Here is a 15,150-nt window from a genome sequence, read left to right as displayed (position 1 = left end):
ACCATCACAACAGAGAATACAATCAAACCAAAACGTGGTCAATAACTTTGGCCGTTGCTTTTAGATCATTTCCTCTCTCCTCAAACCGTGATTTGTCACCACAGCTGGTTTTGGCCGCTAAAAAGCCTTTCGCTGACAATAAATTTTGCGGCTTTACAGGAGAGATAAGGATCAACACTGATTCCGCCCGCAGCCATGAGAGAAAATTTACATCGGTCCATAAAAGCTAAGTGCACATAGGGATCCTTGGGCAGAAGTGGGGAAAGGCACATTAAAACCAAACTCATCTGAAGCAACATCAGAACCTGCCAAGACTAAAAATTGTCTAAATGTATAGTATCTTACCAGTGAAAGGTGTCCAAAGTTTGAAGGTTTAAAAGTTTACTTCTTTAGCAATCTGCATTCATATCCACTCACAACAGTGACTCCCAACCGGGGATTCTTGCACCGCAGGGGGTACTTCTACAGTTGCCAGAGGGGTACTTGGAAGTATATGCTGGCATATTGATAACATGCTTACAGAGAAGTTGAAACTGTTAACTAAAAGTAATAGATACTGCAAATGGCTGAAACATACCACAACAGAAGTAGAACAGATGATACTATCGCCCCCGTTAAACCCACTTTTATATCCTCAATAGTTACATAATATCGCAGCTTAATTGAGCACATTTGGAACGTGATGGGTGGTTGAGATCATCTAACACGGCTGTGGGGGTACATCTGGCAAAAAAAAAGAAAAAAAAGAAAAAAAAAAAGTTGGAAACCTCTGCTCTAAAAAGATTTAGCATTGCACAAGCAGACATTACTGAAACAGACTCCCAGTGCGACTCACATCTGGAATCGGGAAGTGCACTGTCATTCATTACCCAATAACTGCATCATGCTACCAGTGGGGAAGAGAAGAAAGTCGGACGCTGAAAAACATGAGATGGGGATTAAAAAGACTGTCTCCTCTATGTAAAACATGTAATGAAGATAAGCATCAAGGAGTGACAACTTGATTCATTAACTAAACATAATTACTGCATCCAAACACTTTGGTCAGCTTCTGAGGCTTCCTAATTTCCCAAAGGATTTGTCCTCTTTCTCAGCCTGCTGGGCATTGATTTAAAAAGTAAAAAAAAAAATAAAAAAAAAAGGGGGGGGTGAAAGTGGTGGAGGCTGTGGGTAATTCTTTAAAGAAATCTGCCAACCTCCAAACAATCAACTGTCATCCCTGCTGGGACTCGAGGACTATCCGGGTGGAACTTTTGAGTTTCGACATGATGGTCTACGCCTGAACGCTAATGAAGATCAAACAGGCGTTATTTCAACACAAGAATAATGTTACAAATTTATTCGCATTGACGGGCGGTTAAACAAAATTCAGGTGAGAGCTCAAGATAAACTCCCCTCAACTGTGTATACATCAGGCACCGACACTGTCCATTAACCGCCAGACTTCAAGTACGGTTTGTGCTGTTTGATATCAAAGGCTGCGCGCTCAGTCTTGGCCTCCAGCGAATAATGTATGACTCTTGGGCTATGCCGTCGTACAAACCCGAGAAAATATTTGCTTACGTTGAGGAATAACCCCGCAATAGCGCGCTGTATGTCTAATATGTCTCTCGAACAAGCGCCTCTTTAAATCATACTCTGACCACAGTCAGCAGTATTTCCTGGTGGGGGGGACTATCAACATCCAAGGGTGGTTTTTCTCTCTTTCTTATTTTTTTTTTTTTCTTCCAAACCCCCACCCCCCACCCCCCAGTCAGGTTACAGTGAGAAAACTTGGGGGATGAAGTGTTGCACAAAAGCCTTGTTTAGTGGCAGCTCAGCTAACGCTAGCAGAGAGGGGAACAGATGCTGATCATTAAGGGGCTCTGGTACAATAACAGCCGCAGTGCTCCTTGAGTCTGGGGAGAGCGCTCTTTTGATTTTCCTGCCTGATGAGCCGTTGTGTATATGTTGGAGGGGTGGCGGTGGCGGTGGCGGCGGCGGTGGTGGTGGGGAGGCAAGATGTTATATGGAGCAGACGTGTCTGTGTGTGTATGTGTGTATGAAAGTAAGGCTGATTTCAGCCCCCTTACTTTAGAGGAGTGCCTACGCGGTGGGTGGTAACAGATGTTGATGCTTGTGCTCTGTAGGTGTGCGGTGCATGTGTCACACAAGTCTGTTTTTCAGTCGGCTGCATGACAGAGGTATTGATGCGATGGGTGGTGCTGGCTGCAGCGCATTGCGAGTGGACGCTAAGGTCTCCTGGGCGAGCGAGCGAGCTGCGCCGCGGCTGCAGGCTCTATCCATCACAATCTCACCTTCAATTGGAGAGGGGCCAGGTCGGAGAGAAAGAGAAGGCAACAGAGGGAAAAAGAGACAAAGCTAAAGAAACAGAAAGAGAGAAGGGCAGGGAGTATATCTACACCTGGGTGATGGATTTACTGTAGCATGATTTCTTTGTTCCAGGAGGTGGATGATAGCTGACACGTCGCCAGCCACAATGTCGCTGCTGAATAGTTGCCTCTTACTGGGGGCTCTGCCCAGGCAGGATGGCAAATGATGTGATCTGCAGAGTCTCTGCACCTAACCTCACACCGACTAGCCTCCATGATGGGATTCTGTATAGGGGTCTCTAAAGTGGCGAGTAAAATTTTGCTCTGAGATTCACTCGCTGTGTTGCAAGGGGCCGCCGAGGAGTCATGCAAGCATCCATGTTACTTATCAACCGATTTGTCTTCCAACCTTTCTCTCCGACATTTCTCCCTCATTTCTTAAACACACATATTTTTCATTCCAGGGATGCCTGAGGAGATTGGCTTTGCCCCCGATCTGCTCGCACATGGCACAAAATGAGGTTTCTGGGCTCTCGAGCAGTCTGACGAGGAGGAGCAGACGCGGCGATGAGTCGATGCGGCCAAGCCATCTGAACCTGACATCACATCATATGCACTTAATTACCATAACATCCTGCGTTTAAAGCCAAAAATTTCTAAACCAGGTCTCTCTGAAAAGCGTAAGAGTGGCGAAGAGGACCGAGCGTCAATCCTTTACACCTCAAAGAACCGCTCTCAGCATGAGGCCATGAAGCCAATCCAATTAAAATGCATAAATCTCCCTATATGCCTCCAGAGCCGGGCTTTGACTCATGAAATACGGTCAGGCAGGGCAGACAGTTGCGCTAAGGGGTAGTGGCCCACTGCAGGGAGTCATGTGACAAGTTCACCTACGGTATGACTGAGGATTTATGATCTGCATAAGGATGAGGAACAGTTGCGGAGAGGGCATATGAATCATGGGGTCCTGGCGAATTCGTCACATTTCAAAAAAAAAAAAAAAAAAAAAAAAAAAAAAAAGGCTGGGAGAGAGGTTCCAGCTTGCAGGGTGGGAGCTGACATTCAGCACATGTACCTCATGTCACATTGTGTTCCGAGCTACAGTAAACTATGATATAATGTCCGACCACGCACTTCGGTTGCTATGGCAGTTAACATGGTCTCCGTCTTCACCCGTCTGTGCGTTAACCATACAAACGGGATTTATTTTTAACCGTCCCTCCTGCTGTGCGTACAGCACTGCACCATACTTCCATGTTACATCATGAAATACACAACTAACCTTGACTGTCCTTTCTCATCATAGTTACTGTCTGATGGTGCCAGCGTGGAGATGTTCTGTATGGACAGTGATGAATGTTACCCAAATATCACCCTCTCCATCATCCTGTGGGATGTGCCATTGATTTATACTTACTGGTCTGTCGGGAATAGTGCCACTTACCAGTAGCTCAATGCCTCCCTGGGGCCTATCTTAGCACACACATCCACTACGTAAATAATGGCCTGTAGGTGGAACCAGAGCAGGTCTATAATTCTTTAGCTGGGGCTTTGTGCTTTAGCCCATATTTAAAAGATTTTTTTTTTCTTTTCTTTTTCCTAATGCCCACTAGCTATCCCCACAAATGGAAGACTTAAATTCAAAGGAAAGGGTTCAATAAGGAGCCTTGGGAGCTTGAATGGGCATGAGCCATTAGGGAATCTTAAAAATATGTCTAAAGCAGACCCTGATGAAATAGTGGTCCGTAGCGTGTTTGCTGTGACATCCATTGAGCTCCTGCGTCTACTGAGGCTAGCCCAAGTGACCCAGAAAGGTTCAAGCAACAGAGAGACTAATCCGTGCGCTGAAAACAAGTAAACATCACCACTATTATCAGCTGATATGGGAATCAAACGATCTCATTTGGAGCGTTCAAGTTCAACGCCACCCCTGACGGGACTAACCCCTGCCTTTCAATATTGAGTTGAGTGGAATGAGTTTATTCCCTATACATTTTAAGCATCTTTGATCGCAGTAAAATGTCTCAAGGCCCAGTAACGGGACATCTCGAGGTTAGAATCATCAGAGTTCTTAGCAAAGTCACATCAAAGTACACCCACTCTCCCATCGCTCCCTCCGAAACCCTGTTTGCAATCGTTCTGAAAAGATACAAAAGAGACATATAATCTCTCACACGCAGCTGCCGTCTTTGAGTACAGTTTTAATTTGTTTATGCGGCCGACGGCGCTTCTCTGCTCGGATTGCAGGATCAGTCAGAGGCATCAGCTCTCTGGCTAGATTGCTCAAAATTAGCAAACAAAGGGGCTCGAGTGGCGACACAGGCAGCAGTGACAGCACTCGATGCCCTTGTGATCGTCTTAAGTGTGTGGCGGTTACCTGATCCCCTGCGTGTGACAGATATATCGCGTTGAGTGGGTGTACTCCTGAAAAGAAGGAGGCTCGGTTTAGATATTTGTGATTAATGAGTTCTTGAGAATCTGCAACTAATAAGAAAAAAAAAAAAAAAAAGACTTTACATTTGGTAATTTGGTTAAGACCATTAAATCAGAAACCACCAAGGCACTAAACATCTTAGGGTAGTCGCTCGCAAATTTCCAACAATGTTCCAACGTCTACAATATGTGAATTGGAAATTATTCGGAGGAACTAATTGACTTCAAACATAATTAATCCCGGTGAGACGCAGTCTGGAGTTTCTCCACTGCTGAGTGTGTCTAATAATCTCACATTCTGTACAGTACATTCGAGTTGAAGGTTTTTTTTTTTTTTTTTTATGAATATGAATGTGTGGGCAAAGGTTTTTACCTTGCCCACACATACAATCAATGTCAGGTTGACTGTGATTACAAGGCTTATTGTTAAAAAGTGCACATATATTAGTTTTAAAACAAATTTTTGGTCTCAAAGGAGTGAAAGTTTAGTCAGCAAGACCTTGGACGTGCTAAAGTTTACGGTAAGTAACCGAACCTAAGACAGTAGCACATGTCGTCAGGTATGATTATACATATATTATCCAAATGACAATGCATATCATCCCACTCAGAGACAATCAGTGTCTGCAAATAAACTCTTTCACACAGCACCGTTTTTTTTCCCCTACTAGATATGAGCTTAAAATATGAACACGCGTTTGAATTTTGCTCAGTGCAATCTCTTAAAATTCAAGCACCCAAAAATCATGCAGCAACTTGAATTCGCCATCAAGGGGCAAAAGTGACAGCGTTTCATACTGCCACACGCAAAAGGCGGGAACACTTTTGCCACTTCTAATCTGCGGGAAGTATGTGGCACTTTGAATGCAATCATACCCTTGGTGCTAATAATGTAGCACTGCAAGCGCGACATGGGCGACAGCATCTGTGAATATAACACTATCATTATTCTCAGCGAGCGTGCACGCGATCCATTGGCCAAAAAACAAAAATAAAAAACAAAAACAAAGACAACAACAAGAAGATGAAAGATGATGGTGATACTGTAGCGAGCCTCTGTCCTCCAAAGGAAAATTGTAATTGCTCTTTTTTTTCTTTCTGAGATGCCACTGAGAAATAAAAAAGGTTAGAATATAATCTGTTGCTCTGAGGGTAATGAGTAATAACAATGCAGAGATGAGCTGTGGTATGTTCGGTTGCCATGGATACAAAAACAGATAGTCTCTTCAATTTATAAAATTTCTCTCTCTGCCTCTCTCTTGTGTGCGCATATGCACGCATGCATGCACACAAACACACACACACACACACACACACACACACACACACACACACACACACACACACACACACACACACTCCCACTTTCCCTCCATTCACTGTGTTCTCAGAAACCACACGGTGACAGTTTGTCAAACAGAAAGCCTCCGAATCTCCCATTCAGTGGCACCTTCCAACAAGCTGCCTTTTATTACATCCAAGTGGAAAAAGATAAAGAATAAGAGAAGGTGAAAAAACGCTATCAGTCAGAACTGGGGTGTAACCACTGTCCACTTTCCTTCTGTGAATGCAGTGCCACAAGCAAGCCAAGCTTTCCAAAATGTTAGGGATTGGTTTGACTGAAAGCGTTCCTTTTACTGCTTTCTTTTTTTTTTTTTTCCTTTGCTGCTTTGCTTTCATTGCGTGAAGGCTCCCATTCTTCCCGGTTCCCTCTCTATTCCAGACTCGGCTTCAGCCCTGCAGAGAGCTTAGTGGGTCCACAAGTCATGCTGCTGAGTGACAAACAGTGGCTCTCTTTAGCTGGGAGTAAACCACACCATTGCAGACCCTCCCGGAATCATTTGTGTAGAGGGGAAAAAAAAAAAAAAAAAAGAGACACTGAATTTTAGATTTTATGTATGATTGTGTGCATGAATGTTTTTGCAACTGAGTTTGTGCATTGTATCTGTGAGAGAGCCGGACTGGGGAATAAGAGGGAGGTGAAAGAAGGTCTAGTGGTTTCATGGACATACGCCAACTGGGACAGTGCTCACAGAGTGTGTGTGTTTGTTTTTTTTTTTTTTTTTGTTCTCCCACTGATTCAGAAGAAAGGCTCTGGAGAGACAGATGCCATACCAGACACCAAGAACTACTCTGCTATGTCAGCAGGGAGCTCCTCAAACTTCCTGTGACAGAAATAATTAAGCCGTCAGTCAGCATCAGAACGACCACGCAGCTTCTTCCCTGACCGGTAATTCTCCTACCTTCTCAATCTCCAACTCGCTCGATTTGTCCATTTCTGTCCTCTCCACCCATCTCCTTCCTATTTCGTAAGAGCTGCCCACAGTGATCATTCCCCACAAATCTAACAGACAAATATTTTTTTCACTAGAATGGTATATTTTTCTAGAGTTTCCATTAGTACCTCCCCATAAATTCCCTCCTTCCATTCCACATAACACTTACTGTACTGTACTTATTTCATTTTGTTTCTGTGGCTGCCCTGAAGGCAAAAAAACAAATGGTGCACTGAGAGAACCCTGCAATGTGGGGATACAATGTAAATGTTTTCTTTTTTTTCTCCTTCTTGTATTTACATAAATAAATAAATAAATAGATTCATGCACAAATAAAGGAAGCAGTTGGGGATGGCTCAGACTAACTAATATCTTAATATTAGGGTAGGGGTTCAATAGCTTGGATCAAAAACTAAAAATAAATACATTAATGTTTGGCAGTTAGCAATTTTAAATGACCATGCTGTGCGCTAACTCTGGAGCTTGTGCTAAGAGGCGATTTGCTTAGCTAAGCTAAGAATAAGACTGGACTTAGCCAGGAGAAATAGAAAGCATGGCTAATGCTTCAGTAAAAAATATATCTTCTAAAAATGACCATCTACAGTAACTGGTTGACTGTAAAAAGAAAGAGACTACATTCAACAAAAGGTTAGACGAAAGATTAAGACAAATATGTTAATTTTACCATCTTTGAATCAAATTTAACACCAAAACTGTCCCTCTTTGTTTCCATATAGCAAGGACAGCATCTAGCTTAGCTAGCAACTTGTTGTTGTCTGTATTCTAAGATAATTGTCTTTAGCTAATAGCTCAAGAGTCAGTTATCGTGCAGACATCAGAATCAGAATAGTCTTAATTGTCATTATACAAAGTATATGGAACTTCAAGTGGCATCTCTGCGACAACAGCCCAATAAAAATACATGCCCAATAATAAAAATACACATAGAAAAAACACATCCCCAATAAATACTAGTATTAAAAGTTATTAAGTGCATTGTGGTATCTGCAGAACAGCAGGATAGACACATATAGGGTTGAAAAGCATGTGCTTATAACCCAAAATTACAGAAATATCAAGGGTAACAAAAAATGTAGCCTAATGCTGATTTCCAATTAGTATTACAGAAGAAAGGGAGGGAGAGAGGATGACATGAAGCCAGGGGCAACGGGTCGGACTCAAACCCACACCACTGCGATTTGGATTAAGCCTTAATCACAAGCGCTCTACCAGGTAAACCACCAGAGCGCCGTACTGCTGTCTTCTGCATTTTTTCACAGCACACAGAGCTTATCAGTCTATTGCTCATTGATAAACTTCTCACATCCACTTGTAGGCTACAACTGGTTTGAGAACATAAAATGAATGAAAATACGGGACACATTGCGTTTGTCATTTTATTTTCAAATATGGGACGATCCCGTATTATACGGGACGGGTGGCAACCCTAGACACATAGCAGCGGAGTAGCAGCATAGTGTTGCAATGTGCAAAAGTGTGCATATATACACGAGACACAAGGTTGGTATCAATCCTCTCATCTAACTCTTGGCAACAAAGCAAATATTTTCCAAAAAGTCCAACTATTCCTTAATTATTGACACCCAGAGAACTGAAAGTCACATTTTGTCATGGAAATTACATATTTGCTACTAAGCTAAATTACCTCCTACAGTAGCAATGCTCCTTGCTAATAAGATAAGATTCGATAAGGTTTGAGATGTGTTAGATTTAGACAAAATATTTCTAACTTGAAATCAATTCTAAAACTATCCATTATCTTTTGTGTTATCATAAAGCAGTGAATAACTTCCACATGTGGCCAGAAAAAGAGAGGTAGTAAACACACGGGGAGAGACATATTTCTTTGCTAACTATCAACAAATGTCTGTTCTGAGTTCACATATGGAGATTCACAAAGATTTGAAGGCTTAAGCAAATATATATTTATAACGTCCAAAAAATACCAAAATTTGTTTTATACAAGTATTGTATGCTGCTGCTGTGAGACAGATGTTTATGCAAAACTAAGCGCACACTTGTGTGTATATATATATATATATATATATAGTATATATATATTGTATATTTGGGCTGTGGAGGTTTAAAACGACTGCAATCCATACATACACTGACAAGGTCATTGTTTAAAACTGTATGAATAGAGTGTGTAATGGCCTTTTTAAATGTTAGTCTACAAGTGCTGTGAAGGTCAGAAAGCAGTTATGAGTCAATTTTACCCTCTGAACTAAAAAGCAAGGGAAATATAAAAACATATTGACAAACAGCAGTGAAAGGATGCATTCTGCTTCACAATGCTCTACACTGCCTAGACCTTAGTTTTCTTGTCAGCCAATCATCTTGGAATGGACTGTAAACCATGATGGATCAATGCATTTTCATTTCTCTCAACCGCATTTCGTAAATAGCACATTTTTGAGGATAAATGGCTCCACTGAGAAGCAAGAAAAAGGGAAAAGAGGTGGCCTACCTTGACATCCACATGAGCCATGAGGACGGCAAAATTGGTTAGATGGGTACAGGAGCATGTGGTGTGTGTCCTGTTGGTGCCTAGCAAGCGGCAGTCCTGCGTCGACCAGTAGCCAGTCATTGTTCTCTTAGAGTAACTCCAGAATGAGCAGTTGGGGTTGAAGTTCTCCTCAGATTGCTGTAGAGGCATAAAAAAATAAAATAAAATAAAGCACACAAATGAGTAGAATCAGACAATGAATAGAATTAATAGGAGAAAAACATACATAGAGTGTCCCCTTGCTAGGTTGAACACAGGGATCTGGATTTAATCACACATTAGCCTCGTCCATGTCCTTTGTTTGCGGAATACACAGTCTGAAAACAGGCTATTTTTCCCCTCCACAATCCATATCTATTCTAAAGTGAATAGCAGGTGGTTTTCCTGTCATACAGCTTCAAGCGGCCCCATGCCAGTTTTTCGTTGTTTTTTTGACCTTTCTCTTTAACTTTCACTGTGTGACGATGGACTGCCCCCACTGTTTAATGGGCACCACCGCTGCCTGCGCCGGGCTACGGCCCTAACAACGAGCACGCCTCCCTGCTCTCTCACTTGCCATTTTATAAAAGACATCCAACGCCACTGAGGTTGGGCAACACACAGGCACAGCAAAACGTAACTGCTGATAAATAGATACATCAACAGCCTTTCCCTCTTGAGCCCAATTCCTTTTGTAGCTTGGGAAACAAAGGAGAAAAAGCACCTTTCCTCAGCGACACACAGCTTCCAAGGTTAAATGTATCTGCTTTCTTACTATAAACACAGCGAGGAGCTGGAGTTTTTCATAGTTTCACACTTGCTCTAGGGTAATTAGTCTAATAAGGTTCATCCTCTGTGAATGTAAATTTGCCGCTGATTGAGTTTACCCTTCACACACCCAAACCCTGTGTAAAATATTCCGCAGCAAGGAGATAGGATGACCCCCTGTCCCATTAATGACTGTAATTGGTGCCATTAAGTGGTGAGGCAAGGAAGCGAAACAATAACTAGAGGACACATCATCATCCCTGGGGACCAGTGATCCAAAACCTCATGGTTGAGAGGGGGGCTTAACTGTGGGAAGCCAGAAAAATAGGAGCCCCTGTTTAGGAACAGAGTCAAGATAACTGAGGATCATTTTCAAGGGGAAGTTCAAGTTGACTCAATGTGCAAATAATTAATAACAATAATTAACACAGATTTGGTGTGGAAGCCTAATATATACAATACTATTTGCCCTGGTATATCGCAGCTGCATTGTGATCACCTCCAGTTTACTTAGACTGCATACCTGTGGCTAAAGTGATTGTTTTTCTTTCACTCGTGGCTAATTAGGCGGCTATGATTATCGCTATTATTTATCAGTCTTTGATTCTTCGAGCCAAATATACATTTTCAAAACATTATAAAATATAAAAAAAAAAAAAACACCAGGAGCGTACAACAAAATAAAAAAGGATTTATCCCCACAGAAAAGAGTAAGAAAAATGTTCTTGCCTGCAGCCACAGCCGAGCTTGGGAAGCAGAGACCAGTTAATCAGAGCGTTCACTTAACAGCACCTCTGATTGGTTCACCGGTTTACCAGAGAATTGGGAGCTCTTGATCTAATGCGCCAGAGCAAGCGCTCTATACACAAAACATCAATATTGCATCCAATCAAGTTTAATTAATTGCAGAAGCCAAAATTCTAATTATGATTATTATATGATTAATTGTACAGCCCTAGGTGTACACAAAATGTACTCTATATGTAAATGTCTGTATGTTTATGGCCCTTTAATGTGACCAAATGACAACTGCGTGAGCAGGTCCCCTGGTGAAGTCCAGTGTTGTACGTGGAAGAAGCTACACTGCAGAAAACACACTTTTCCAAAAGGGCACTGTTTTATTGAAATGACTTGAGCTGAGCAAGAAAAGGGTATAAAAGCGCTACTGCCCCAACATTTGACCAACAGTAAAATTACTGAATCTACAGTCCAAATTACAAATTACACTTAAGGCAGGTGAGTCACGGCAATAACTACGCTGACATTGCCCCCTGACATTTTCCAGCCATTTAATTTTGACATCCATAAGCCATCTTCCTTTTACTCTCTCTTTCTCTCTCTCTCTCCCTCTCTCTATATATCCCTTTGTGCTCTGTGTTTTTCTGCTGTTGTTGCTTCCTTCCAGGTCCCTCCTACACATGAGACCCCGCTGCAATTCTCTCATGGTTGTTCAACATCCCTGATAATCGCCGAAGGCGCTGTTCATAGACAAAACAGGGATATTTCGAGGGTAGCAGAGTGTGGAGAAGATAATGGAGTCAAGAGGGAGAAGTCGCGACTCCCACAATGACTAAGCAGCCTCCAGTGAGGCTCAATAAGACTGATATTTGTTCAGGAGATCAGGCTGGTATTTGTTCAAACTAATAAAGGACAACATGCATCCCCAGCATCACCTTGTGAGCAATTTTGTTTCCCACAATTTAATTTTTCACACCTTTCTTTGAATAAAACTTTCTCATTTTAACTTAATTTTCTTGGTTTGAGATGGGATTTGTACATTTTTGTTGCGCCTCAGGGACAGAGAAAATTGTAATGGAAGGGTTCTATCAAGAAAGTGTCTGTGCAAGCGTGTTTTTGTGAGGAAGCAAAAGAGAAAGAGACAAAAAGCACATTAAACACAGAGGCAGTAACATCAAAGTAAAAACAAAACACTTTCCCACTCCGAGATACGTACACAGACGGAAGCAGAAAATTACCTGGAGGTGTCTGATGGTAAAAATGACTGGGTCAGAGAGGTAGACTTTGTTAGCGTCCTTGTTGATGGCAGCCGTGATAACCGGTGAGTTGACAATGACAGAGTAATTGGTAGCCATAGCTTCACTGCCCAGCTTCATGCTGGTGTTCTCCGTTGAAAGGTAGACCCCGATGTGTTTGTACAGGACGAACGCTATCCGAATCTCACCTGCAAGATGACGAGTGGGAGTCAGTCAGTCTTTAACAAGTGACAATTCGAGCACAGAATACACTCTATGGCTAAAAGTATGTGCACACCCAAACGCTGCAGCTATGCGATTGTTAATATGCTGCGCCTCCGCTCATCAAGGTTTATGAACCTGGCTGCAGGGTTTCCTTCCATTCAGCCACAGAAACATTAGTGAGGTCGGAGGTCGCAGTCGGAGATCCAGCTCATCCCCAAAAGGAGCTGGTGGGTCAAGTTCATCCTAAATAATTTCAAGGAGCTTTCAGACGGTAACCACCGCCACCACTGACGTAGTTTCCTGCTGCCTTCAAAGCTGATGATGCTTGAGCTTTTTCAAGATACAGGAGAGCATTTTCCCACACCTCCATACGTTGTAGAGCTACACCTTTTCACCGATAATGAACTACTGTACCAATGAAGGGAAATGGTTTTGGTGTAACATCAGCATCAAAGTTTGATTATCCAGTCTGGGACAATAACCATTTCCCTCTAACCTACGTCAAGCTCAACCCACTCTACTTAGCTGCTTAATGATATTATATAGTAGGTAGATGGCAGCAGCATCTGGTGTATGTTGTAGGTCATTAGCTGGTTGCAGCTGGTGAAATTCGTCCTTCCGGTGTCCATTTAAAATACAGAACTGTCATGTTGACACAGGAAAGGGTCTTCCCCAAGCTGTTGACACTTAACAGGAAGCATTCTATAGTTATCTAAAATATAAGTGTATGTTGTAGGTTTAAGATTTTGTTTTTTAGGTGTTTAGGTGTCAAACCTAAACTAGGAAAAAACAGCCGCAGACTAAAAGTAAACCGATCAGCCACAACATTAAAACCAGTTACCCGTTTCAATGTTGTGCACAGTGTCTGCACACTTTTGGCCATACAGTGTAGTACTAACATGACAAGAATGTACTGTATGTGCATGATGGTCCATTTGAGTCTATTTTTTTTTTTTTCTCCTTTCCATCTGTAGTCTATCAAAAAGCAAGAAGTCCAGTTTTATGCTATTTATGTGGCTTATAAATTGGACTGCTGAACTTTAGCAACACCAGAAAAAACACTGGAAATAATAACAGAAAGAAACTGGAAACAATCCCTCAGTCGAGGCCTTGTTAACAGAACACTCAGAAACTGTATATAGTAAAACGGTCGAAGAAGAAACCAATGTCGAGGCTGACAACATTCCACTGGAGGAAAAAAAAAAAGAACAAAAAAAAGAAAAAGAAATCCCTCCTACATCAACAAACAGTTATTTTAATTTAGCATTCAAAAATGTGGTTACCACTCTTCTGTCGGCACCGACAAAGGCAAGCATTTTTCTTGTTAATAATTTCCTCCACTCTTTCTCTCCCCCTACACATCTCCTTGCCCTCCCGCCGTCTCATTTTTGAGCACCGATACGAAAGAAAGTTCCCCTCCTGCCGTTACAGAGATCACTCACTCAGATGAAAAGAAAACAATTTGGGTGCTATAGCGCTGGAAGACGGGGAAATATCCGCCACTCTGCTATAATGATCCGCCTGGGCTCGGCTGGACATGGACTTAGTCATCCAGCGGAGAGGCACCGGGCTCAGCTTGAGTCGATTCTGATTTGCATGAGCTGATAATAAAAATCTAAAAATGGGGCTGCATTGCTCCTGAAGATAGCTGCGTATTGTGTCTAACTGCCTCATTTACAGTTTAGAGGCAGCACTTGAACGTAACTAATTCTACAGCCAGGGCCCTGTTTGAAGACTGCACAACCATCCCAAGTGCTTTATATACAGCCCAACAAAGGATTTTGGGCAGCAATTTGAAAGTTATTCACCAGCAAGTGTAATGAAATTCCTCCAAAACCACCGCGGCCCCAATTCAGCATCACATCCAGAAGTAGAAAAGAAAAGAGAAAAAAAAAGAAATAACAAAAAAGAAATTTTGATTAATTACAGAGGATCTTGTTAGTCACGAAAGTTTTTCATGAAATACAAGAGGTATTTCTGTTACGGTCAAGGAACAGTTTGTCGGGAACATTTCTGTTCTGTCACCAACCTTGAATAACACAACGAGTGAAGCTGTGCAAGGGGGAATGACTTCAAACCAACAATGGGGGACCGATAAAAGCAGGTTTGACTACTCACCATTTCGCCCGTGCTGCTTTAGCGTGTTAGCAGAGAGGTGGATGGAGTTGCCTTGTCCTCCAGTCTGGGGGAACTTCAGATCAGGCAAATTCCCATCTGTGCTCATCCTTGCTACCTCCAGCTCTGCACGCACACACACGCGCGCGCACACACACACACACACACACACACACACACACACACACACACACACACACACACACACACACACACACACACACACACACACACACACACAGAGATCAAACCACAGCGAAAAAACATTTAGTAATCACAAATTGTGTTGTTTTTATGACACCCAAACTAACGCAAACTGTCAAGAAACTGCAGAGGCAGAACTGTACAACCTATTTTTTTTTTAGGAAATACATGTATTTGTGTTCTTGCTGAGAATAAGAACAAAAGAAAAAACAAAACTTTTAATAACCAAAAGTCTTTTCTGAAATCTACAATACATACAACTGGGCGCTAAATAACAAAAAAGCAGACACGGACGCGTCACATCAGCCGAAGTCCCCCAATTCACGGTGATTAAA

At 42.2% G+C, this 15,150-nt stretch overlaps 1 protein-coding gene across 1 annotated transcript in view; it reads right to left on the bottom strand.

The window, feature by feature from the left end:
* Positions 1 to 15,150, bottom strand: part of adgrl3 (adhesion G protein-coupled receptor L3) — a 193,568-nt gene that overhangs the window by 32,450 nt on the left and 145,968 nt on the right. The window contains exons 12-14 of the mRNA XM_022758742.1: positions 14,615 to 14,737; positions 12,275 to 12,480; positions 9,513 to 9,689 (exon numbers count right to left, since the gene is read on the bottom strand). Coding sequence (XP_022614463.1) covers positions 9,513 to 9,689; positions 12,275 to 12,480; positions 14,615 to 14,737 — 506 coding nt within the window. The remainder of the gene's footprint in view (positions 1 to 9,512; positions 9,690 to 12,274; positions 12,481 to 14,614; positions 14,738 to 15,150) is intronic.

The sequence above is a fragment of the Seriola dumerili genome, unplaced genomic scaffold, assembly GCF_002260705.1.
Source record: "Seriola dumerili isolate Sdu_G_001 unplaced genomic scaffold, Sdu_1.0 BDQW01000309.1, whole genome shotgun sequence".
Classification (NCBI taxonomy): Eukaryota; Metazoa; Chordata; class Actinopteri; order Carangiformes; family Carangidae; genus Seriola; species Seriola dumerili.
Note: the sequence above shows the minus strand (reverse complement) of the source record. Positions and strands in the feature narration are given on the sequence as shown.